Here is a 26,283-nt window from a genome sequence, read left to right as displayed (position 1 = left end):
CAGGAGCTTTTTATTGGTTGAACAGAACATACTAGACCAGGCAAAGAAGCCCCCAGAAAAAGATGGGCACATTTCATTGCCCTGGTCCTTTGGTCCTTCTTCTTTTAAGCTCTTTTATTCTTTTTTCACGACAGGAGACATTTATTTTTATCAAAAATGCAATCCATGTGTGAATAAATAAATGTATTATCTTTTGATACTTCACACGTTCGTTTAAATAGAAAAAGTGCTCAATGTCTCTTCATAGTCTATTTGGCCACAGCTGTCCTACCTATGGTTTAAAAAGACTGTAACTTAGTCTTCTGAAATCCTTCTTGACCTCCAGCTCACTCTGTTCAGTAATTCCCAATTACTGATATTGTCAATTCCCAACTGATATTGTCAATAGTCTCCAAACAGTGAGGACGGTAACTGGCTGAAGGCAACTGGGAAGGGTCTTCAGCAAACTGAGGACCGTTGGGAAACTGTGCAGATGTAAATCTGATCAACAAGATACCAGCACCTTTGATTAAAGCTAGGAGAATGCCACGCATCGCGGCTGACCCTACCATGGCCACTGGTCCCTTTCTTGTTGCCGGGATGGCTCCTATCATGGCACCACTTGTGATGGACTTCCAGGGGTCTTCTTTCCCTCTGACTTGAACCATACTACAGTCAATCATGGAAAACAGACCTCCCCAAACTGCAAAGCTACCTCCCAACTGTGGCGCCCTGGTTTTAATGGCTGTCAGACCCCCCTCATAGTCTGTGATTTACCCCCACTGGAGAACTGCAAAAACCTTTGATTGCCTGAAAGATTCCACCACAATGGTACCTGCTGTAAAGGCCCCACCACAGTCATCCACGAATTGTCGGGGCAAGGCTCTCGAGTGTACCCCTCCATCTTGACTCCAGCGACGCAGGTCTGAATTATTTAAATGCCTAAATCCAGACCTTGAGTTGGAAAAGGAGCTGGTCTGTTTCTGTATTTTTTTTTAATTTTTAAGAATAATTTTCATTTTTTAAATTTTCATTTTATCTGAAAGGCAGAGAGAGAGAGAGAGAGAGAGAAAGAAAGAGATAGACAGAGATCTTCCATCTGTTGATTTACTCTCCAAATACCTTTAAGAGCCAGGGCTGGGCCTGGTTAAAGCTAAGAACCAGAAATATGATCCAGATCTCCTACACAGGTAAAAGGTACTTGAGCCAAGTACTTGAGCCATTACCTGCTGCCTCCAAGAATGCATATTAACTGGAAGCTAGAATTGGAAGTAGAGACAGAACTCAAACCCAACTACTCCAATATGTGATAAGGGCATCCCAAGTAGTGTCAAAATCATTACGCCAAATGTCTGTCCCATATATCCTACATTCTACTGAAAGGATGTGAATGGTAACTTTTGGCAGATGCAGTGGGCAGCAGATGTACAGGCTCAGGTTTCCATGAGACTTGCACGTCCACCTTCAAGCAGTGTGAACTTGACCCAGTACTTAACTTATGCAAATCTCAGCTTTTTCGTAAAAACATAGAGGCATCCATGCTCATTGCCTGAGGTTGCTATAAACATCAAATGATACCATGTCTGTGAAAATGTCTCACACAGCATTTGGCAGACTAGGCATTTAATAAATGGTAGCTTTATTTAATTTTATGTCATTTTAAGGGAGGATCAGATGTAAAAGCTAGTTATTAAGAAATGAGATATAAACCATAAATTTGAGGTCTGCAATTTTTCCTTGAGAAAACTGTACACCAAAGCTGCATTTGCAGTAAAAATAGGGATAGCATAATTTTTTGCACTACTCTCCAACTAAAACCCCAGCTTTCAGTAATGAGACACTTTAAAGTTTGGCTGTCCAAGTATTCCTGTTCTATGTATTACTCCTATATACATATTTACAATAACAAAAAAAGTCGAGAAAATAGAGAAATACAGATGATCAGATGTAAATGTTAGCCTATCAGAAAAGAAATCATCATTTATGAAGATAAGAAATATAGTGGCCACCAATATCAGCAAATATCAGTGGATCATAAATTCTACACAAAGAAGCATTTTATGAAAAAAGGCTTATATGAAAAAAAAAATACTTTCCTTCTATTAAAATTATTTGAAATTTCACCTTTAGCATTATTTCCAACTTCTGTTTTCAGATTACAAAAATAAGGCAACTACTGCCTCACTCAACATTTCCCTTTGGGTAATAACCAGGCTATCTACTGAAAGAAAGGAGCAAGTGGGAGCTGACTAACAGAGAAGCTGACAGCTATATTGTACGGCAGGCCAAAACCAAGAGATTTACAAGTGACTAATCCCAGAAAGAAAGGCGAAAGGGAACCCCTGATAAAATACTGTTCTTTCATGAGGCTCCCTGAACTACAGCTGCCCAAGTGACTGGAGGGCATTTTCTATCTACCGGATGCAATGGCTGGGAAGGAGCTCGGCCACAGTGACTTGCAGAAAGCTCAGGTTACAGCAAAACCTCCGAAGTCATTTCCAGAACACAATCAAAGCTCTCCTCTGCAGTCAGAGCAGTGGCAAGTTCCTAGAACTGATTTTTGCCGCTGAGCTCAGCACTAAAGTATCTCTGAGAAAGCTCAGATCAGCTGAATAAACAAGAAAGCAAAAATACATTTCCCATGGACTTTTACCCACAACACAATAAGTTGTCTTGTTTCACCAAAACCTCATGCATATAGCTAAAGCCTCCCTTACCCCCCAGAAACCTAGATAGCCAATTTTCAAGAACTCTCATAGGTTTAATAATGCTAAAAGCAGTGACAGTGAAGTTTCATTCTTCTTTTCCTTAGATACATAAACAATATTCCTAAATAAAGCTCACAGTATCTGTACAGTATCTACAGTCACACTAACTACATTATTGCTGCCTGTGTTAAAAAAGTGAAGAAGGTTTAGGTGGTATCCATACTCATCACCATAAGCCCAAAGTAGACAAAAGTTAAAAAATGACAGGAGTCGGGGTCTCCGAAAGCTTTCGCTTAAGGCACAAAACTCAAAGGTTCTGTAAGAAGTAGGAAGAGAAACAATTGCAAGAAGGACTTCATATCATCAAGGCTATGTTGATGAACAAATGTAAATGGCTAAATCAAATGTAATAAGAGAACAGAATACCTTCCATTAGAAGTCCCAGAATTCGTGAGCATTCTGTGTCATCATTGCCTATACACATCCCTTTCAATAAACACTGAGTTGGGCTACTGGAGAAACCTAGAGCCGGCTGCTCTCGGTATTCTTCTCAAGGCACCTACAAAGGGAAAATCTCGTGAGTTAGATAGGAGAAACTCTGCATAGAGGCAGCTATTCATTTCCTGAGCTAACTCACTTCCTTCTTCAAACATTTCCTTCTCTTCACCGAAGTGTTTCTGAAATGAGCACAGATGTCTTGTAGAACATGCTTCTAGGCACAGGCCCTGGCGTCAAGGAAATTCCATGGCCAGGACATTTTTAATATTATCATGTGTAGCGACACAATACCGTAACCTCAGCTAAAATGTCACCTCAGTAACAGAAGGCTCCATGCCATGCTGACGTCCTAGCAAAAAACTGAACCACTGCGAGCCAGACCCGTGCTTTGAGAAAAGAAATGTTATCAAAGCAGAAAAACTGAATGCAAAAAAGTGCCACGGCTCCTGACTACTCCATGGGGAGAACTATGGCGTCTCTCATAAGGAAATCAATTTTTCTAACCTCTCAAACCTTGAGCAAACTGCAACGAGTTAATGGGTTTCTTTACTCTAAGTGTCACCTTACAGATAAAACGAGAAGTCTGAATTATTAAAATTATATAGACATGTACCTTCTCAATGATAAAAATCGTGACTTTAATCAGATCAAGGAGATACAGGAAGCTGAACAGAAACACGGCTACTGTGATGCAATAACTTTAATATAAATAAAAATAAATAAAATAATAAAATCAGTTCTTACTTAAATATAAAAAGCTTTATTTATCAGCAGTGATGGATACCACAAAGACAAAAGGAATAAAGTCTCTTAAAATGTTTATTTTTGTCAGAATAGCTGACAACTTTCTGTTAAGTATTTTGGTTTATTATTATAATAAGCAACCCTCCCCGAAAAACCCATTCAAAATATCTCAATCCTTGAGGTAAAGAACTTTAACTAAAACAAAAAAACAAAAACAAAAACAAAAAAAAACCACAAATCTTGATTTTTAAACTTCATTTAGCTTGATAAATAGAAATAATCTTTTCTTGTTCTACTCTGGTGAACATAAATGTATTTTATACAGCATAGTAACTAGTCACTTATTGGCAAACCAAAGATGAGAACTATTCATTTACATGTTCTAATCAAACATGGTGCAACACTGCCACATTCATATATTCTTTTAAAAAAAAAAAAAAACAGTTTCCAACACTCTTCTGGCAAAGACAAGGTTTTTGGAATGGCAAAGGCAACAGAAATTTTAGATCTCAAGCTCCAGAATGGAATTAATCAGAGTCTTCATCATCAAGATAGTCCTCAGCATTGCTTAATGTCCGAACCGCATCTGAAACGAATGGGGAAGAAAAGCAAACCAGAAAAATTATAAATTGCTGAGATATTTTTCTTCACTTTCACAATTCAACAAGCTGTAACCCAGCAGTTATACGCTCTCTGAAGACCTGTTCCTGCTGCTGCTTGCTCAGGGTGTTAAGCTGCTGCTGTCATAGAGCCTGACAACTACAATCGCCTGCAAGTTCCTTAGACAGGCAGAAGAGCAAGGTGTGTGGTGCTAAGGGAGTGTCACCTGTTCCCAAGAGAAACCCGTCAGCCACAGGCACCAGGATCAACACGGAACACAGCAGCAGCCACTCTTCTCTGAACACGTGCTGCCAACCTCCTCCCCCTAGGGACAAGCGCATGTGGCTTTAGTTGCTCCACAGCCTAAGCCCTTGGCTGAAGGCAAGGTCACTGGGTAGAAAGAACTAACAAACGAAGGCGGAAAACCGAAAGAATGAAAACACAGAAGCTTTAGTTCCATTTTAGAAAAAACTGAAAATAAGGTATACTCAGGAGCAAAAGACTGAAATGAACAAAAACAAACCAAACCCACATAACAACAACAAAACCCTTTTACAACAGAAAGTTTTAAATCAACCTGGAGCAGGGCTCAAAAGAAGACTCCTGACCTATTCAACTGTCGGTCAGGTTCTCGGAGGAAGATCACCCTACATATAATTGTAGGAGGAAAACTGGAATGCAAGCACAGGCGTGTTGCTGGAGCTCAGTCTGTTACATCACTAACACCAAGGTCATGGTCTCTAAATACCATTTCCCCAAAGCTAACTAGAGAGCTGACTAATTCCAAGTCTGAGGTGGGAAATGTAAGAGAAGGACCTAGAACCTTTAACACACCAAAAGGCAAGGATCCCATCAAAGACAGCAGTATGGGAAAAAGGTTCAGTGTCCAAAGTGCAAAGGGCTCCACTAGCCAAAGATAGGTTATCCATAAGGTCGCCCATTATAATGGATTAAGCACATCAAATATTTCACTACACACCAAACAGAATTCATTTGGGTCCATTCAAATAATGATAAGTAGTTAATTATTAGGAAAATTCTTTAAATAATAAGCACAAAACAAGTATTTACTTTGCCCTGTTCCACAAACCATACCTCTGAGTAAACAGAGATTTGATAAGGGCAGATATTTCTGTATAGTAAGTCCTGGCTAAGGACTGAGGAAGGAGTGACTGGAGCCAGAGCTCTGGCGTAGCAGGTAAAGCTGCCACCTGCGATACCAATACCCCATATGGGTGCAGGTTCAAATCCCGGTTGCTCCACACTTCCGATCCAGTTCCCTGCTAATGGCCTGGGAAAAGCAGCAGAAAATGGCCCAAGTCCTTGGGTTCTTGCTAACAACATGGGAGGCAGAGGAATCTCCTGGTTCCTGACTTTGCAGTCATCTGGGGACTGAACTAGCGGATAGAAGATCTCCCCACACCCCTCTCCCTCTCTCCCTCTCTCTCTCTTTCTCCCTCTCTCTGTAAGTCTTTCAAATAAATAAATATTTTTTTAAAAAAAGGACGGACATAGAGTAACACCATTTTGCAACCATTAGTGAAGAAACAGATTTAGACAATGATCACAAGCAGCTGCTCACGTAACAGGAAGAGTGACAAATAGATATCATGTGCCTCTGATGGAAGAATATGATATTCTATATGATGTATTCTTCCCTCCATCCCAAGGAAAAATACATGACAACAGACTGACAGACAGCTGGATAAGTGGACTCTAAATCAGATCAGACCTTTAGATCTAACACCAACTGACAAAAACATAGATGACCAAGGAATATTACAAAAAACACCATGAGAATGCAATCAGTAATGTCCAGATTGGGAAACTCAATATAAACTCAAAATAAATCAAATTTCTTTAATAAATACATTTAAAATTTATGAAAGAAGAGAGAAAAAATAAACACTGATTTAAAAAATAAAATATGAGACATATTTCCAGCCACAAATTGAACCTGAATAAATGGAGAGATGGGGATTTGGCCTAGTAGTTAAAAAGCCAGTTAGGATACCTGGATCCCACATCAGAGTACGTGGGCTAGACACCTGACTCCTGCTTTCTGCTAACGCAGACCCTGAGAAGCAGTGGAAATGACTCTAGTTATTGAGTCTCTGTCACCTGTGTGGGAGACCTGGATTGAGTTCCCAATACCCCACTTCAGCCCAGCCCACTCTAACCTGCTGCTGGCATTTGGGAAGTAAACTAACAGACAGAATGTTTCTCTGCCCCTCAAATAACAAAAATTAAAAATAAATAGAGACTGGCACTGTGGCACAACGGGTAGCGCCACAGCCTGCAGTGCCAGGATCCCATATGGGAGCTGGTTTGAGTTCCAGATGCTCCACTTCTGATCTAGCTCTCTGCTATGGCCTGGGAAAGCAGTAGAAGATGGCCCAAGTCCTTGGGCCCCTGTATGCACATGGGAGACCCAAAAGAAGCTCCTAGTTCCTAGCTTTGGATCAACTCAGCTCTGGCCATCTGTGGAGTGAACCAGCAGAGAGAAGACCTCTCTCTCTTTCTCTCTCTCTCTCTGGCTCTACCTCTCTGTAACTCTGCCTTTCAAATAAATAAATAAATGTTTTTTAAAAAATAAAGATGCATAGATAAGTAAACCAAAAATAAACAAATGTATGAGAAAATGGCAAAGTTGGACAAGGACAAGGTATTTGATATAAAGAAATTATTGTTAACTTTCAGGTATGCTAATGGTAATAGGTTTTTTCATGAAAAAGGCCTTATAAAGCTTTAAAAATGATATTGACTTTTAAAAAAAAGAAAAAGAGAGAAGGGAAGATTTGTATAAGCATTGTAGAAATGGATTTATGTTGTACAAAAAGAAAGAAAACTCAGAGGAAAGCAAGTGAGAGCCAACTTTCAGCAATTTCGCACCAGCTTCCAAACTACCAGGAGTCTCCAGGGGGAGACTCTCCATTCTCAGAAGTTCTGCAGAACCTGGAGGGACTAGCTTTTTGTTCTCCCCAAGAACTTTAGGACTTTCTGTGTAGTTAGTAAACAATAGCTTAAAAAGCTAAAGCCATAAAGATCCAGAGCAAAGCTCTTTTCCCTTTCTACTTTGCTATCACAATCTGGTGTTTTGTCCACTGGAGACACTGTGTCCTCCAATGATGAGTTCTGCTCTTGATCTTCATCTTGTTGCTCCCATTAAGAAAAGCAAGATGAGTTGCCATCTTTCTGAATGAAAATCAAGAGACATGCATGAGCTGGACAAATAAACTCCTTCTCCTTCCTTCTTTGTGTGGACTGTTCCATAGCACTTTTTTCTGGAAACTCCCTACATGGCCAAATGCAGAATGAGGAGCTGTATCTTCATAGCCCACCCCACAGCATGGCCAACATGATCCGGTATCTCCTGGCAGCATCCCCATCCTCTCCTGCCTCACTCCCATTTTTCTTGAATCCTACTGCCCTGGGTTTACACATCCCAAATTAAGAATCAACACTTAGGACAAATAAACAATAAATACATAAACAAATGGTGCAGGCATAATATAGTCATGTAGGTGAATCTTACAGACATAAGTGAAAGATAGGCACAAAAAGGTACATACTGCTGAATCCATTTATATCAAGTATACAAACAGACAAAACTATAGTGAGAGAAGCAGAGGATACTGAGAGAGACTTTTAAGGTGTAGAAAATGATCTCAGGGCTGGTGTTGCGATACCGTAGGTTAATCTGGAGCTGGCATCCCATGAGTGCCGGGTTCTAATCCCAGCTGCTCCTCTTCTGATCCAGCTCTCTGCTGTGGCCTGAGGAAGCAGTGGAAGATGGCCCAAGTGCTTGGGCCCCTGCACCCACATGGGAGACCTGGAAAAAGCTCCTGGCTTCTGGCTCCAGATCAGCTCAGCTCTGATGGTTGTGGCCATTTGGGGAGTGAACCAGCAGATGGAAGATCTTTCTTTCTGTCTCTCCCTCTCACCTTCTCACTGTCTGTAACTCTATCTCTCAAATAAATAAATAAAATATTAAAAAAAGAAAAAAGAAAATGATCTGTAGCTTGACCTGCACTGTAGTGAACAGGTGTAAGCACAGCAGGAAAAAAGTCACCAAGCTGGACACTTGGGCACTTTACTTAATGTAAACTGTACCCTGATTTTTTAAAAGATTTATTTATTTATTTGAAAGGCAGAGTTACAGAGAGAGAGGTAGAGAGAGAGAAGTCTTCCATCCGCTGGTTTACTCCCCAAATGGCCACAACAGCCAGAGCTGAGGCGATCCAAAGCCAGGAGCCAGGAGCTTCTTCCAGGTCTCCCACATGGGTGCAGGAGCCTAAGGACTTGGGCCATCTTCTACTGCTTTCCCAAGCCACAGCAGAGAGCTGGAAGGGAAATGGAGCAGCTGGGACTTGAACCAGTGCCCATATGGGATGCTGGTACTGCAGGTGGCAGTGTTACCTGCTAAACCACAGTGCTGCCCCCCCCTAATTTTTAAAAATTGGAAAAATACCAAAATCTATGATCCAATACCATCAAATCATTACAGAACATTGAAAGACACTGACAGAGGCAAAGATGTTTTTGCAAAAGTCACCAGAAGCACAGACAATCAAAGCCAAAATTGACAGTTGGGACTACATCAAGCTGAGAAGCTTCTGTACTGCAAAAGAAACTCAGCAAAGTGAAGAGACAACCAACAGAATGGGATAAAATATTTGCAAACTATGAAACTGATAAAAGGCTATCATCCAGAATCTATAAAGAGCTCAAGAAACACAACAACAAAACAAACAATCCAGTTAAAAAATGGGCAAAAAATTGGAAATTGCATAGAAAATTAATTAATTTTTAAAAAAATATCATGTAGGATCTCTGTCTTTAATGTGCTGTACTCTGTTATTTAATGCTATAACTAGTACTCCAACAGTATTTTTTCACTTTGTTTTGCTATGCGGGTGCAAACTGTTGAAATCTTTACTTAATATATACTAAACTGATCTTCTGTATATAAAGAGAATTGAAAATGAATCTTGATGGAAGGGGAGAGGGAGCGGGAAAGGAAGGGGAGGGTTGTAGGTGGGAGGGAAGTTATGAGGGGGGGAAGCCATTGTAATCCATAAGCTGTACGTTGGAAATTTACATTCATTAAATAAAAGTTAAAAAAAAAGAAAGAAAAAGAAAAATGATGTGGTACAACCCTTTCAGCATACATGATAGGTCTGAATAATTCTTTATATCAAGACTGAAATAAACAACACTGTAACTCATTTTGCTATTTTAGTATTAAATTGTTGATCATAATGTAAAAAAAAAAAATGGGCAAAGGACTTGAACAGGCATTTTTCAAGACAGGAAATTCAAATGGCCAAAAGACACTTGAGAAAATGTTCAGGATCACGAGGCATCAGGGAAATGCAATCAAAACCACAGTGAGGTTTCACCTCACTTCAGTTAGAGTGGCTTCACACAGAAATCAACAAACAACAAATGCTGGTGAGGATATGGGGAAAAAGGTATCGTGGTCCATTGTTGGTAGGAACGTAAACTGGTGCAGTCACCATGGAAGACAATATGGAGATAACTCAGAAATCTGAATACAAGCCAGCGCCGCGGCTCAATAGGCTAATCCTCCGCCTAGCGGCGCCAGCACACCGGGTTCTAGTCCCGGTCGGGGCACTGGATTCTGTCCCGGTTGCCCCTCTTCCAGGCCAGCTCTCTGCTGTGGCCAGGGAGTGCAGTGGAGGATGGCCCAAGTCCTTGGGTCCTGCACCCCATGGGAGACCAGGAGAAGCACCTGGCTCCTGCCATCGGATCAGCGCAGTGCGGCGGCCGCAGCGCGCCAGCCGCGGCGGCCATTGGAGGGTGAACCAACGGCAAAAGGAAGACCTTTCTCTCTGTCTCTCTCTCTCACTGTCCACTCTGCCTGTCAATAACAAAAAAAAAAAAAAAAGAAAAGAAATCTGAATACAGACCTATCATATGATCCCACTCCTGGGAATTTACCCAAACAAAAGAAGTCAGCACATGAAAGAGTTATCTGTACCCCCACGTTCATTGCAGCAAAATTGACAATAGCTAAGATATGGAATCAACCCAGATGCCCATCAACTATTGACTGGATAAAGAAATTGTGGTATTTGTACACAAGGAGTACTACTCAGCTGTAAAAAAAAAAAGAAAAAAATGGGGGCCGGCGTGGTGGCACACTAGGTTAATACTCCGCCTGTGGCGCTGGCATCCCATATGGGTGCCAGGTTCTAGTTCCGGATACTCCTCTTCCAGTCCAGCTCTCTGCTGTGGCCCGGGAAGGCAGTGGAGGATGGCCCAAGTGCTTGGGCCCCTGCACTCGCATGGGAGACCAGGAAGAAACACCTGGCTCCTGGCTTCGGACTGGCGTAGCTCCGGCCGTGGCAGCCATTTGGGGAGTGAACCAACAGAAGGAAGACCTTTCTCTCTGTCTCTCTCTCACTGTCTATAACGCTACCTGTCAAATAAATAAATAAAAAAAAAAAGAAAGAAAGAAATGAAATCCTTTCTTTTTTAACAAGATGGTTGCAACTGGAAACCATTATACTTAGTGAAATAAGTTAGTCCCAAAAAGACAGATATCATATGTTTTCCCTGATCCAAGGTAACTAATAGAGTATCTGAAATTAATGTACTGGAGTGAAATAGAGATTTTGAGAATCAGTGATTACTTATAGCTCTTGTCTCTTCCAATGAGGAACAGTGTTTGTTTTCTTTTCTTTTCTTTTTTTTTTTTTTGACAGGCAGAGTGGACAGTGAGAGAGAGAGACAGAGAGAAAGGTCTTCCTTTACCGTTGGTTCACCCTCCAATGGCCGCCGCGGTAGCGCGCTGCGGCCGGCGCACCGCGCTGATCCGAAGGCAGGAGCCAGGTGCTTCTCCTGGTCTCCCATGGGGTGCAGGGCCCAAGCACTTGGGCCATCCTCCACTGCACTCCCTGGCCACAGCAGAGAGCTGGCCTGGAAGAGGGGCAACCGGGACAGGATCGGTGCCCTGACCGGGACTAGAACCCGGTGTGCCGGCGCCGCAAGGCGGAGGATTAGCCTAGTGAGCCGCGGCGCCGGCTTGTTTTCTTTTCTTTCTCTTCATATTATTTGTTGAACTCTTTTACTTACAGTAGGGTTAACTATACAATCATTATGTATACTGAAAATAGATCACTATAAAAATTAAGAGTGAGAATCTGAAAGGGAGGGCAAAGAAGGGCTGGAACATTGGCAGGAGGGAGGGTAGAGGGGAAATGTCACTATGTTACTAAATCTTTAAATATGAAATATTAAACTTGTATAAATAAAATTAAATATAAAAATTTTTAGAAGAAAGAACTAACTGGCCAGCGCCTTGGCTCAATAGGCTAATCCTCCACCTTGTGGCACAGGCACACCGGGTTCTAGTCCCGGTCAGGGCGCCGGATTCTGTCCCGGTTGCCCCTCTTCCAGGCCAGCTCTCTGCTGTGGCCAGGGAATGCAGTGGAGGATGGCCCAAGTCCTTGGGCCCTGCACCTGCAAGGGAGACCAGGAGAAGCACCTGGCTCCTGCCATCGGATCAGCACGGTGTGCTGGCCGCAGCGCGCCAGCCACGGCGGCCATTGGAGGGTGAACCAACGGCAAAAGGAAGACCTTTCTCTCTGTCTCTCTCTCACTGTCCACTCTGCCTGTCAAAAAAAAAAAAAAGAAGAAGAAGACGAAGAAGACGAAGAAGACGAAGAAGACGAAGAAGAAGAAGAAGAAGAAGAAGAAGAAGAAGAAGAAGAAAGAACTAACTAACAACAATAAAGTATTGAGTCTTCACATCCAAAAAAAAATTAGAAAAGTAATTCAGAATATATCTCCTCCACCTTAGACTTCATGCTGGCAATTAACTATATGACCAAATATTCCAGCCCTCATTCCAACTAGGATAATAAATATAAATTAAAACTTTTTAAAAGAGATGACTGGGAAAATAAAGCAAGAAAAAATGTTTTAAGAAGTAAATGAAAACTGAAGTATGAAAATTCATTTCTTGCCTCCTTCAGGATTAAGATTATATCAATGGATTGTGGGGAAGGAGGAGAGAAAGAGGTTAGATAACAGGCACCAAAACAGTCAGACAGAAGGAATAAGTCCCAGTACCCTATATTGCAATGGGGTGTCTACAGCACACAATAACCTATTAGTAGTTTATAAATAAATAGAAAACAAGATTTCAAAGGCTGCAAACATAAAGTAATAGTAAGAAGGTGGAAACACCATTTACTCTGATTTGATCAGTACATGTGCTATACATTTATTGAAATATCACTCTGCTCCCATACATATATGCAATTATTAAGTCTTAAACACCAAAAAGTTTTTTTAAAAAAAAATGTTTAAGGAAACAGAAATGCTAACTAAACTGATTTGTTCATTACATATTGTATATCAGTATGGAATTAACACACTGTACCCTATAAATATGTATAAGTAAAATAATGTGAAAGTAATGCAAATAAAAGAAGGCCTCAGTATCAAATTAATCCCATCAGTACAGATTCAGGAAGGTAGACTAAAGATACTTGGCAGTGAACAGAGAAAAGAGTACCCCCCATTCCACAGAGGCTGCTGAAAGGTGAGGGGGGAGAGAAGATATGACCACCTGCTTCCCCTAAATCCAGAGGCCCATGACTGGGCTGGGTGCAGCTTTCTGGGGTCTGAGAAGGTTTGCTATCTTCCTTGCCTTCCTGCTCACGATCACCTTTGGTTACTAAGAAACCTTATTGCTCAGTCAGTACATTTTAAAGGCACCCACAGAGCAGCAGGATGTCAGTGGCAGAGAAAGGAAGTTAGGCCATGGTCCTACTTCCTGACCCAACCAAGGAGTGGGACACACAGCTCAAGCAAATGTATCTCTCCCACACGATGCAAATCTAGGTTCTCAGTCCCAGTGCAGCCAGGGCACACAAGCTCAGCTGATAAATACTTCCTCAGCTCCTTAACTGAACCAGCCCCCAGCAATGAGAAACTATTTTCAAGAAAGGCTTGTTCTGCCAGTGAGTTTTCATGGCTTAAATAAGCAACTCCAAACTAATGAATGGTTTTTACTATATCTGAGCAGAGATTAAAAATCAAAATCATAATCTGGGACACAGACATATCTGGAATAAAGGAAAACAGATCTGTGAGGAGGATTTTGATGGGGATGTTACCCTAGATAAGGAAAACTCCCTTCAGAGACCACGAAGAGAGAGGACTGTTTACCACTATTGATTAACTAAAGCAGGAGACCAAGGCCCTGCCTTTATTTTGTGGTTGCTACTACGAATGGAAAAATGGAGTGGGCATAGCATTGCCTTTTCTCATAAAACAAAGGATACTTGAGGGAGAAGTTAGTTTTCTAAGGATTCAAACATTAGTGGGAACTCAGTTAAATTAGTAAAAAAAAAAAGAAAGAAAGAAAAGTAGTCTGTATGCTATAACACAGGTTAAAAATTGAAAGTTCCTCCAGTTAAGAGGGAAACAAATGTCCTTCATGTCTGTCATGGGAATTCGTTTGCTCAAAGGCTATTTTGATGATTCTCCCACATGGATTGGTCTGAAGTTTATATTATACTCTGAAGCAACACTAAAAAAAATTTTTGGAATAAGTAACAGTGCCAAGGAGTTGAGAAGGTGAGTGAGTCTTCTATTACCCTCAATTCTTCCTAAAAATGGTGGGGAAAATGTATCAATTTTTGTTTAGACTTCAAAGTTGTATCAAAGTATTCAAACATAGTAGAAACACGCCAGAGAAGTAAAAATAAAGGAATTTAACATCTCTCCACCTTTCGTTTTTCTACATCTCTGGGCTTGGCATGGGCCAGGAGGCTGACAACGAATGGAAAGGGGGAAAAAGGAAGCAGTTAGAAGAAAAAAATCTCAAAGCACTTCCTCTCAGCATTTGTGAGAATTAATCTTGGGAGCAGTGGGTTCAACAGGCTACAAATTGAGGTCAGATAAACAGCCAGTAGTCACAAATGACGTGATATGTTTTAACACCTTTCTTTCAAAACCACCACACAAGCTTTTTTTCTTTTTTTTCACTTATTTTCCCACATCAATACATAGTTTTGCTTTAAGAATATACATCTACACCGTTTTAAAAAAAATTCAGAGTACAATGGATAACTTAAAAAATATTTAACAAAGTCTAGAAAACTCTGATTATAGTTTACTGATACTCTCATTTAAACTAAAAACAAATATAAGAAAAGCGATATTGACTTAATTTAAAAAAATTTATTCATAAGCACTCATAAACATGTATCTGAAATGAAGGCATGGAGACCATGGTACTCTGAAAAAGACTGCCATGGAAAGCAAGATGACTAAAACTTGAATATAAGGAACAACAACAAAAAATTTAAAAACAGTAAAAATGGGCTGGCACTGTGGTGCAACAGTTAAGCTGCTACTTGGGATGTCACATCCCATACCAATTACTAGTTAGAGTCCCAGCTACTCTGCTTCTGATCCAGCTTCTTGCTAGTAAGCCTGAGAAGCAACAGATGATGGTCCAAGTACTTGAGGTTCCTGCACTCACATAGGAGTCCTGACTGAAGTTCTTGGCTCCTGGTTTGGGCCTAGCTCAGCCCAGCCATTGCAGCCTTTGGGAAGTCAACCAGAGGATGAAAGACCTCTTTTCCTATCTCTCTGTCTCTTTTCTCTGTGTTGCTCTGCCTTTCAAATTAATGTCTTAAAAAAAAATTAAAAACAGGCCGGCGCCGTGGCTTAACAGGCTAATCCTCCGCCTTGTGGCGCCGGCACACCGGGTTCTAGTCCCGGTTGGGGCACCGGATTCTATCCCGGTTGCCCCTCTTCCAGGCCAGCTCTCTGCTATGGCCCGGGAGTGCAGTGGAGGATGGCCCAAGTGCTTGGGCCCTGTACCCGCATGGGAGACCAGGAGAAGCACCTGGCTCCTGGCTTCGGATCAGCGCGATGCGCCGCCCGCGGCGGCCACTGGGGGGTGAACCAATGGCAAAAAGGAAGACCTTTCTCTCTGTCTCTCTCTCTCACTATCCACTCTGCCTGTCCAAAAATAAATAAATAAATAAAAACAACAATAGCCTATACCTCTCTTCAAACATCTGTTTTCTTGAGGGTGTTCTATACTGGGTCTAATTAGATCAAGGGTATATAATCATATAAAACCAAACATATATAATCAAATCAACAGTAAGTTGACCCACCTAAATCCTGAGGGCATGAGAAGAAAAGGGGGATTTAAAACAAATACCTGCTCCCTGTTTCTTTTTCAGGAGAGATGCACAGGCAGCATTGGTCGCCATGTCCAAGGCCAGCTTCTTCTCATTGTTCCTTAAATCTGTTCTAGCTCCTTCAGAACAAAAGAAAAGTAAATCAGGTGATTTCAAAGATAGAACAGTGGCAGTCAATCCTCTTCACAGAAACTGGTCACTTTTGGTAAAACTAGCTGGAGAACAATTCTGACTCAGAAGTAAACTCTCAAAACAATGTCTCCGATGGGGGAGTGTTGCTGCCCCTGTGTTCATCTCGCTCCATTAAAATACAGCCTCTTCTCCCTCAAGTCCCTATAAGACTATATGGGAGCCCTTCAGTGAGGAGTTTACTGTCCCCTTGGTAAGTCCTAAACCATCTCTTAGAGCCCATTGGGTACAGGTGCTCAACATGAGGGTCTGGAGTGTACATTCCTTATCCACTTTGCCTCTTCTTTTGCTCCAGGGGGTCTTTGAAAAAGACCATGAGGGCTGAGTTTGAGGGGTACATATTTCCCATTTTAAATATACTCTCATGCAAATTAGCAGAATGGCAACACAATAAATCCCAGAGGCAACTCACTGTTCCTCTAAAACCATCTTCTACACACTTTGTCTTTATTGTGTGGAGAGAGAGCGGGAAAGGGGAGGGTTGCGGGTGGGAGAGAAGTTATGGGAGGGGGAAACCATTGTAATCCATAAGCTGTACATTGGAAATTTATAATTCATGAATACATTTGCATTGTTAAAGATTTTAAAATACAGAGGTATCCCAACAAAAGTCCCATTTCATTCCCATCTTCTACTCTTTCCAGTGAGGACCATTCATCTTCATCTCATTCTTCTTTTTTTTTTTTTTTTTTTTTTTCTTTTTTAAAACTCATTCATTGGAAAGGCAGAGTGACACAGAGCAAGAGAGGGAAATCTTCCATCATTTGTTCCTTCACTCCCCAAATGGCCACAAAAGCTGGGGTTGGACCAGACTGAAGCCAGGAGCCAGAAAGTCCACTGAGGTCTCCCACATGGGTAGCAGGGACTCAAGTACTTGAGCCATCATCTGTTGCCTCCCAGGCACATTAGCAGGGAGCTGAATCAGATCCAAATCAGTACTTCATGTGGGATGCGGGTGACCCAAGCAGCAACTTAACCTGCTCCTTCACACACCTGCCTGCTACCACTTTAACCCCCCTCCTAGAGTAGTGAATACTGGTGACTACTGGTGACAAGTAGGCATGAGTTCTTATCTCCCTAATGTGTGTCAAGACATTCACAGACATCTATACTATTTGTCCTGGGCTCTAATTTTGTATATTTTAACTTAACAGCATACAATGGTACTCTTTCCTTAGAAGCATAAATATAACTCAATCTATCTGAACATTTTATGAGTATTTCACAATTTATTTAATCACCATTTTATTGAGGAGTACTGAGGCAGTTTCTAATTTTCATCATTCCAAATACTATAATAAACATTCTTGACCAGCATATTTATTTCCCTGTGTTTCTGAAAAAGTTTCCTAGAAGTGGTGCTAAAATGTAAAGCTAAGTGTATTTTAAATTTAGCCAGCTATTGCTAGGTTGCTTTCCAAGAAGGCTCTACCAATTTTATACTTTACGGCATGGTGCAGGAGAGTACCATTTGCTTCCCCTCCCTCTTTGATAAGCAAAAAATACCTGTCCCAAAACAGAACTGCACAAAAATACTTAATAAAGAAAAAATAGTATGCTTAATTAGGAATATGATGACCTCATGTCAAAAATCTCTTTCTCCTAAGTGGATCCAGATCTGGTCAAAGGTAGCATTCTGTGGAAAGACACATTTTCTCAGTGCACTGTGGGCTGAAAGCACTTGGAGGTTAACAGCTCTATGACTAACCATGTGCTAGTTTAAATTACACATGAGAACTCAAACACACGATTCTTATCAGGACAGGAGATACTCAGAGACAGGGATGCTAGAGAAGAAATACAACTGTTCCTGTGTTCCTCTGGGAGTGCTAACAGAAATATAACATGAGCCTCCATATCACTTTCAATTTTCTAATAGTCACATTTGCAAAAAGTGAAATCAGCTTTAGTAATATTTGTATTTAACCTAATATATCAGAAATGTTATCTTTTCAACATTAAATCAATATAAAAACTGTTGTGATGCTTTACTTGTTCTCCTACGTCTTTGACACAGCACATCTCAGTTCAAGGGTTCAGTGGCACACGTGGCTACAGGCTGCCATATTGGAAAGCTCAGACCATAGCATAACCATAAGGGGGCACCAAGGCGGTCCTCATGGCATCTGGCCTTTTAGACCTGGAGTTTACATCATCAACATACATAAAATTTAAAAAGTATTTCTTAGGGCAGGCACTTGGCACAGAGATTAAAACACAGCTTGAGATGTATTGGTGTGCCTGATTTGAGTCCTACCTCCTTTAGCTCCAATCCAGCTTCCAATAACGTGTGCCCTGGGAGGTAGCAAGTGATGGCAAGTACTTGGGTCCCTGCCACCCATGTGGGAGACCCAGATGGAGTTCTGGTATCCTGGCTTTGGCCTGGCCCAGCTCCAAGTACTACGGGCATCTGGGGAGTGAATCAGCAGACAGAAGATTTCTCTTTCTCTCTCTGTCTCTGCTTTTCAAATAAAATGAAAATGTAAATAAATACAAATTAAAAAGAAATTCTCTCATATATTCCATAACGTTGCTCCAAGGATTCCCTAATGAGGCTGATCCAGTGACTTGTGGTTTGGGAACTCAGCCATGCCACATCATATCCCTTTGGAACAAGGCGTGGTATGGGGTGATGGACCTGATCCTCTGTAAGACTTCAATAGATCATGGAACCCATGAATGAATGGACAATCATTCCCTAACTCCACTGCTCTCTCTGAACTTATAAAAACTGGAGATCAGTATATCCTTCATTTTCCACACTTCTGGCACTCGCTTGGCTCAAGTCAGATACTGCAGCCATGGCATTCTTTCTTATCTAGCAAGACTCTGCTGTGTCAACAGGGGCCAACTTCACCCATACAGCCTTCTCAGACAGGTTCTCCCTCATGCGTGCACACACACAGCACACAATTCCTTCCTTCCAAGGCCCCATAATTCCACAGAAGTATACAGTAAGTCTCTACGAAAAGTAATCCATGCAATTTTAAAGATTAACAAAATTTTAATTTATATGAAAAACTAACAGAAATCAACCTCAATAATTTCATAACAACTCTGCAATACAGAGTAGAGTTTTAAAGTTCCAGCTTTAAAATAAGGAGTGGGGCCAGTGTTGTGGTACCGTGAGCTAAGCTGCCACCTGCAATGCTAGCATCGAATGTCAAAGCACCATTTCAAGTCCCAGCCGCTCCGCTTGATCCAGCTCCCTGTTAACAGGAATGAGAAGGTAGTGGAGGATGGTGCCTGCCACCTGTGTGGGAGACCCCGGTGGAGCTCCAGGCTTGTGGCTTCAGCCTTGTTCAGCACATCAGTTGTGACCATTTGGGGAGTGAACCAGAGGATGGAAAACCTCTCTCTCTCTCTCTCTCTCTCTCTCTCTTTCTCTCTCAAATAAATAAATAAATCTTAAGAAAAACTAAAATAAATAAAATAAGGTGTCCTTTGATGCAGCACATTGTTCAGGGTAAGCACAGACCAGATAAACTCAGCATAAACTTTACCTTTTGCCAGAAGCAACTGGACAATATCTGCATAACCCTTCCAGGCAGCAGCATGCAAAGCTGTGTCTCCCAGCTTGTTCTATGGTGACAGAGAGGGAAAGTAACATTTTTAAAACAGACAGACGGTGGATTGGAAACACATAGTAATTTATAGCCAACCTAATTAAACCTAAAGTGAAAACAAAGTTAAGGAGCCATGCGAACTTTCAACGAAGACAGGAACAGAGGCTGAAGAGAGGGCTCATTTCGGAGAGAGAGAATGGGATGGAGGAGTAGAAACTGATGGGGCAGGGCAGGAGCTGAACTGCTATTGCTGCATTCTGAGAAACAAGGAGCAAGCAAGATTTGTTCTAGCAGAAACCTAGTGAGGATTAGGGCCTGGAGATTCCTGGAGATGCTGAGGCAGGAAGAGCAATAGGGAATGAAAATAGAGACTGAATGACCTTGTAAGTAATTGGGACTTCCAAGCCCCCTCTGTTCCCCTTGCTTGACTGTTCCCCAGTCAAGATGACAGAATTACCCTGCCAAGAAATTAGCCAGTTGATTCCAAGCTCATGGGCACAGATTCAAGAGAAGGTGGCAATCAGGACAGAAACTAAAAGCTGGGGAGACTAGAGAGGGGATGCTAGATGAAAGACCTACAGACTGAACAGTAAGACACCTCTCTCGGCTCTCTATCTTCACCTGACCACTGCCCCATATTGGCAGTCAAGTGTACACTCCTGAGCGGGAGACTGCAGGGTATTTCTCTGGCCAAGCAGTCCAGCCTCCCAATGGAGGAGGAGATGGTGTGTACTGTACTTGAGCAATGCCCAGCAAAACGGCCACAACATGACTCAACCGTGTCAGAGAAGCCCACCAGCCAGCAAGCCTCACAAACACATACTAGTCCCAAATGCAGTGATGGATAAAGAGGAAAGTTTCAATATGTACAGAAAGGCTAAAGATACCAAAACAACTAGATCTCAGAGGGAAAAGCTACCTGATGTTGCCCCTTATCTGAAGGGGATACCTTCCAAGACCCCTCGTAGATGCTGGGAACCACAGGTAGTACTGAACTCTATATATATGATGCTTTTTCTTTTACATACAGGTCTGTACTAAAGTTTAACTTACAAATTAGACATAGTAAGACATAAGCAACAAGAAGAAAATAGAACGAGGATAGCAACATGCTACAATTAAAGTTATAGATATGGTCTCCCTCTCAAAATACCTTATTGCAATTTACTCACCCTTCTTGTTGACTATGGGTAACTAAAACCACAGAAAGCAAACTCAGGGATAAGTGGGAACTATTCAACTAAGACATCACAAGGATATGAGATGATACTGCATCATGCAATAAGTAAAGATGTATTTAAAATTAACAGTCAGAGGTGGGCATTTGGGGCAGCAAATGCCCACAGCCCATACTGAAATGCCTGGGTTTGAGTCCTGTCTTTGTTTCAGATTATAACTTCCTGGGAGATAGCAGATGATAGATCAGGTACTTGGCCCCTGCTATCCATGTGGAAAACCAGATTTTACAGTTCCAGGCTCCTGGCTTCAGCCTGATCCAGCCCCAGCTGTTGTGGGGATTTCAGGAGTGAACCAGCAGGTGGAAAATCTCTGTTTCTGTCTCTATTGCAAATAAAATAAAAATAAATACTTTAAAAAACAGTAAGCCATCCAATTTTTTAATAAAGTGACATAGTAAAATTAGAGCTTATGGAATTCTACTAAGGTCCCCTAAAGCCTTGCCCTACCCCAGTATAGACTCCATGAATATGAAAGTACTCCAGAAATTTTGTGGAAAATTGAAATTAAAAGTATGATCTGGGGCCAGAGCTGGGGCATAGCGGGTAAAACTGCCACCTGCAGTGCTGGCATTCCATATGGGCACTGGTTTGAGTTCCGACTGTTCCACTTCCAATCCAGCTCTCTGCAATGGTCTGGGAAAGCAGTAGAAGATGGCCCAAGTCCTTGGGCCCCTGCACCTATGTGGGAGACCCAGAAGAAATACCTGGCTCCTAGCTTCAGATAAATAAATAAAAACCTAGTGTTAAACTGGAAATTGCATACAAAATTAATCAATTTTTTAAAAATATCATGTAGGATCTCTGTCTTTAATGTGCTGTACACTGTTATTTAATGCTATAACTAGTACTCCAACAGTATTTTTTCACTTTGTGTTGCTATGTGGGGGCAAACTGCTGAAATCTTTACTTAATATATACTAAACTGACCTTCTGTATATAAAGAGAATTGAAAATGAATCTTGATGTGAATGGAAGGGGAGAGGGAGTGGGAAAGGGGAGGGTTGCAGGTGGGAGGGAAGTTATGGGGGCGGGAGGAGCCATTGTGATCCATAAGCTGTACTTTGGAAATTTATATTCATTAAATAAAAGTTTAAAAAAAATCTTTTAAAAAAAAGTATGAGCTTATTTTGGTGCAAACAAAAATTTATAACATGAAAAATACATATTGTGAGAAAATTATGTAAGAGTTTCAAAATTTCTCTTATACAAAAATGAACTCGTATTTTTAATTCCATTTTCCATGAACTTTTGAAGTACACTCCTGAGTCCCTCTCCTCGAGTGTGGGTGAAACCACACATTAGGTTTCTAGTCAGTGAATGTTGAGTTCATCAAAAAGGGAGACTGTCTTGGGTGGGCCAGACCCAATGAGGTAGTCCCTTAAAAAACTAACAGGGGCCCCAGCATTGTGGTTTAGTGGTAAAGCTGCCCCCTGGAGTGCCAGCATCCCATGCGGACACTGTTTTGAATCCCAGCTGTTCCACTTCCAATCCAGCTCCCTGCTATGGCCTGGGAAGGCAGCAGAAGATGACCCAAGTCCTTGGGCTCCTGTACCCAATAGGAGATTGGGAGGAAGCTCCTGGCTCCTGGCTTTGGATCAGCTCAGCTACAGCCATTGCAGCCAACTGGGAAGTGAACCAGTGGATGGAAGACCTCTTTCTCTCTCTCTTCCTCTCTCTCTCTTTCTCTCTCCTACCCCGCCTATTTATAACACCGCCTTTCAAATAAATAATAAATAAATCTTTTAAAAAAAAAACTGAAATAGATGGCAAAATACGAGACCTGCCCATAATCCTGACTTTTTGGAAGAATCTATTGCTAAACATGACCGTTGGCTATATAGCATTAGAAAACCAACACAGAGCTCTGGGGAATTAAAACCAAACTAAAGCACAGGGGCAGAGGTGAGAAAAATCTCTGAGAAACACTAAGACAGCTGCAGGCTTAACCCTAGAGTATAACATCCTACTAATGGACCTTACAGCATCAAAACAATAAAGAAAATGTTCACATAAAAACTGTAAAAGAATAAGATATTGTTTCCAAGAGTTCATCATAATTAATGGGGAGAAATGCATATTAACGCACATCACTGTAAATGTTAGAACACCATGGATAAAATGACAAAGAAGCAGGTCACACATAGAAGAATGGGAATCAGAATGGCATCAAACCCCTCCAAAGCGCCTTGGAAACTAGAACATCACACAGCCATACCTTCAATGGTCTGAAATTGTTTTCAGTCTAGAATTCTGATCAGCCCAATAATCAATCTACCTGAAGATGTTCTCCAACACAAGGGAGACATAGGGACCAGACTAGTAAAGACAGAACACAGCAGAGAGGGCTGGAGACACCCAGGAAGACAGCAAAGGGCAATGGAATAAGTTACTCAGATTGGAGAATGGGGATGGAGGACTATGGGAGGGTGAGTCCAAGGAGGAAAATAGAAACTCACTGAGTCTCTTAGACATTTTGAACAAGTACTTCTATAGAACATAATGTAGTACAGATGTCTAGGTGACATTAAAACAAGCTTAAAAATTAATAAATAAGAAATAAGGTTATACAGAGAACACTATTTAGACAGCCATAGTAATGTAAACATTATATAGCACTAAAACCAAAAACTTTAAAATACATGGGAGATGAGAGCATTTCAGGCATGGAAAGCCAAGACACTGTGGCAAAAAATGGCCTACATGAAAGATCTCGGTGAGTGAGATCCCAGTGGAAAGAAGGGACCATCAAAAAAGGAGGTACCTTTCTCTGAAGGGAGGAGAGAACTCCCACTTTGATTATGGCCCTGTCTAAATAATGTTGGCGTTTGTAGACTCAAAAGGCTTCCATAGCCTTGGCGGCTCATGACAATAGCCTTGATGATCACAGACATCATAAATAAGAGTGTCAATTGTTAAATAACCAACAGGAGTCACTGTGCACTTACTCCCCATGTAGGATCTCTCTGTCCTTAATGAGTTGTACTATGAGAATTAATGGTAAAACTAGACCCCAAACAGTACTGTATACTTTGTGTGTCTGTGTGAGTGTAAACTGTTGAAATCTTTACTTAGTATAGAGTTGATCTTATGTATATAAAGATAATTAAAAATGAATCTTAATGAAGAATGGGATGGGAGAAGGAGTAGGATGTGGGACGGGAATAGAAGTGGGAGGTCGGGTATGGGGGGACGAAGCACTATATTCCAAAAGGTGTACCTAGGAAATTTATATGTATTAAATAAAAGCTTTCTAAAAAAAAAAAAAAAAAGAGGAGGAGGAAAAAAATACATGGGAGAGTCAGAAGAGAAGTGGAAAACTAGGGTGTTAAGAGATGAGAGCTGTACCTACTGACAAACGTAAACCTTCACCAAACAAGTGGGAAGCCAAAATACATTTGAAGACTACGCAGGGCACAGCAGCTCCGGCAGCATGTTCCTCAGTATCCTTGTGCTCAGTAAGCTCGAGAAGAAAGAATCAAAAGCCAAACGTGATATACAAGGAGGAGCAGGGTAGGCATTTGGGGCATTGTGCAGTTCCAATCTTAGCATGATAAAAATTTTCAATGCATACGCTTGTAGTATTTTGACTACGGTATTCCATATGTCCACAAGCTGCAAGGGACCAAAGAGGACAAGGCAGCTGTTCAAATTGATGTCCACATAAGCCATCTCACCTGCTGGTTCAGTTCAATATTCGGCTGAGTAAACAGCACTTCCACGATATCTGAAATTCAAATAGAAGACACGTTTTTTTAAGAAATAACTAGAAAGCCTGAAAAAATGAGGCATAACAGTTTTTAAAGAGGATCCTGTAAAAGTATCTGCAAGGAAATTCTTAGAACAAATTATTTTTAAATTTATGTACTGAAGCACCTAAGAGTCTATAAAAGTAGAATCATTTTGGGAAATACTCTGTTTTCAAACGGTTTTGGCTTTTGCATTTTCACATAACATCTATAATATGGAAATATTTTTACATCACTATGAGCTAACTTACCACATAGAACTAACAGGTTTACTAGCTAAAATAAAATAGGCTTCTGTTCAAAGATAACAAAAAATTCCCCCTGACTATGCTATTTCATTTGTTGAGTTCTTTGTTTCTCACTGCTGGGTTTATTTTTTGTGTTGCAGGAAAAAGTAAAAAGAAAATGAGTGATTGGTAGCTTTTTTTCCCAAGGTGAAATACATCTAGAAATTCAAAATTCAGGCCGGCGCTGTGGCTTAACAGGCTAATCCTCCGCCTTGCGGCGCCGGCACATCGGGTTCTAGTGCCGGTTGGGGCACCGGATTCTATCCTGGTTGCCCCTCTTCCAGGCCAGCTCTCTGCTATGGCCCGGGAAGGCAGTGGAGGATGGCCCAAGGGCTTGGGTCCTGCACCCGCATGGGAGACCAGGAGAAGCACCTGGTTCCTGGCTTCGGATCAGCGAGATGCGCCAGCCACTGGAGGGTGAACCAACGGCAAAAAGGAAGACCTTTCTCTCTGTCTCTCTCTCTCTCACTATCCACTCTGCCGGTCAAAAAAAAAAAAAAAAAAAAAAGAAATTCAAAATTCAATGTGTTTGAATCCTACTTGTTCCACTTTGTATCTGTGGGTTTTTTTTTTTGTTTGTTTTTTGTTTTTTAAGATTTAATTGCTCACTTTGAAAGTCAGAGTTACAGAGAGAAAGAGAGACAGAGACAGAGACAGAGAGAGAGATCGTCCATCTACCAGTTCACCCCCCAGATGCCACTCGGCCAGAGCTGGATCAAGCTGAAGCCAGCAGCTTCATCCGGGTCTCCCATGTGGATGGCAGAGGCCCAAACACGTGAGCCATCTTCCACTCCTTTTCCTCAGGATATTAGCAGAGAGCTGGATGGGAGGTAGAGCAGCCAGGACACGAACCAGCACCCATATGGAAGGCTGGAGTTGCAGGCAGCAGCTTTACCTGCTATGCCACAACACTGGACCCTGTCTGCTTTGGATCCAGCTCCTGACTAATGCCCCTGGAAGGCAGCAGAAGACGGCCCACGTAGTTGGGCCCCTGCCACCCATGTGGGAGACCCAGTTTCAGGCTCCTGGCTTCGGCCTGATGCAGTCCTGGCTGTTGTGGTCATTTGGGGAGTGAATCAATAGATGGAAATTCTCTCTCTCTGTAGTTCTATAACTCTCTGTGTACCTTTCAAATACATAAATAAATCTTTTGGAAAAAAAGAAATTTAATTTGTCATTATCATTGATTATAACAAAATATTCACTGATTCACTAATCCATGTAAATACTGTTTCTTCTCAAACAGATGGGATTAAAGTAGACACGCAAGTCAGAAAAGGGTACCTTGGGAAAAGCAAAGAAGGATCAATTCTGCCCCCCTTTTTTTTCTGCAAGACTAGATAGAGGCTTTGTTTTTATGTTACTGTTGTTTTCTGGCAATCTTTCTAAACTTTTCTAGGCCTGAAAGAGGAAAGGAAGTTTCTAACATTTCAAGTGAGAGGTCTGTAGCAGGGCTGACTGACCACATTCCACCCAGGGATATGCACAGCTTCCAAGAACGAAGCTTTTGGCTTCGTCCTACAGGACTCG

General features: G+C 41.5%; 1 protein-coding gene and 1 pseudogene across 1 annotated transcript in view; both read right to left on the bottom strand.

Annotated features, from left to right (window-relative positions):
- Positions 1–214: 214 nt before the first annotated feature.
- On the bottom strand, positions 215–883 carry LOC133771334 (mitochondrial import inner membrane translocase subunit Tim17-A-like; annotated as a pseudogene).
- Positions 884–3,986: 3,103 nt separating this feature from the next.
- Positions 3,987–26,283, bottom strand: part of OSTF1 (osteoclast stimulating factor 1) — a 70,040-nt gene continuing 47,743 nt past the window's right edge. Inside the window, exons 7-10 of the mRNA XM_062208431.1 lie at positions 24,395–24,444; positions 19,420–19,498; positions 15,748–15,846; positions 3,987–4,515 (exon numbers count right to left, since the gene is read on the bottom strand). Of these exons, the coding sequence (XP_062064415.1) occupies positions 4,457–4,515; positions 15,748–15,846; positions 19,420–19,498; positions 24,395–24,444 (287 nt within the window). The 3' untranslated portion in view covers positions 3,987–4,456. The remainder of the gene's footprint in view (positions 4,516–15,747; positions 15,847–19,419; positions 19,499–24,394; positions 24,445–26,283) is intronic.

This window comes from Lepus europaeus, chromosome 12, assembly GCF_033115175.1.
Source record: "Lepus europaeus isolate LE1 chromosome 12, mLepTim1.pri, whole genome shotgun sequence".
NCBI classification, from domain to species: domain Eukaryota; kingdom Metazoa; phylum Chordata; class Mammalia; order Lagomorpha; family Leporidae; genus Lepus; species Lepus europaeus.
The sequence above is the reverse complement of the archived record's forward strand: the minus strand, read 5'-3'. Positions and strand labels throughout refer to the sequence as shown.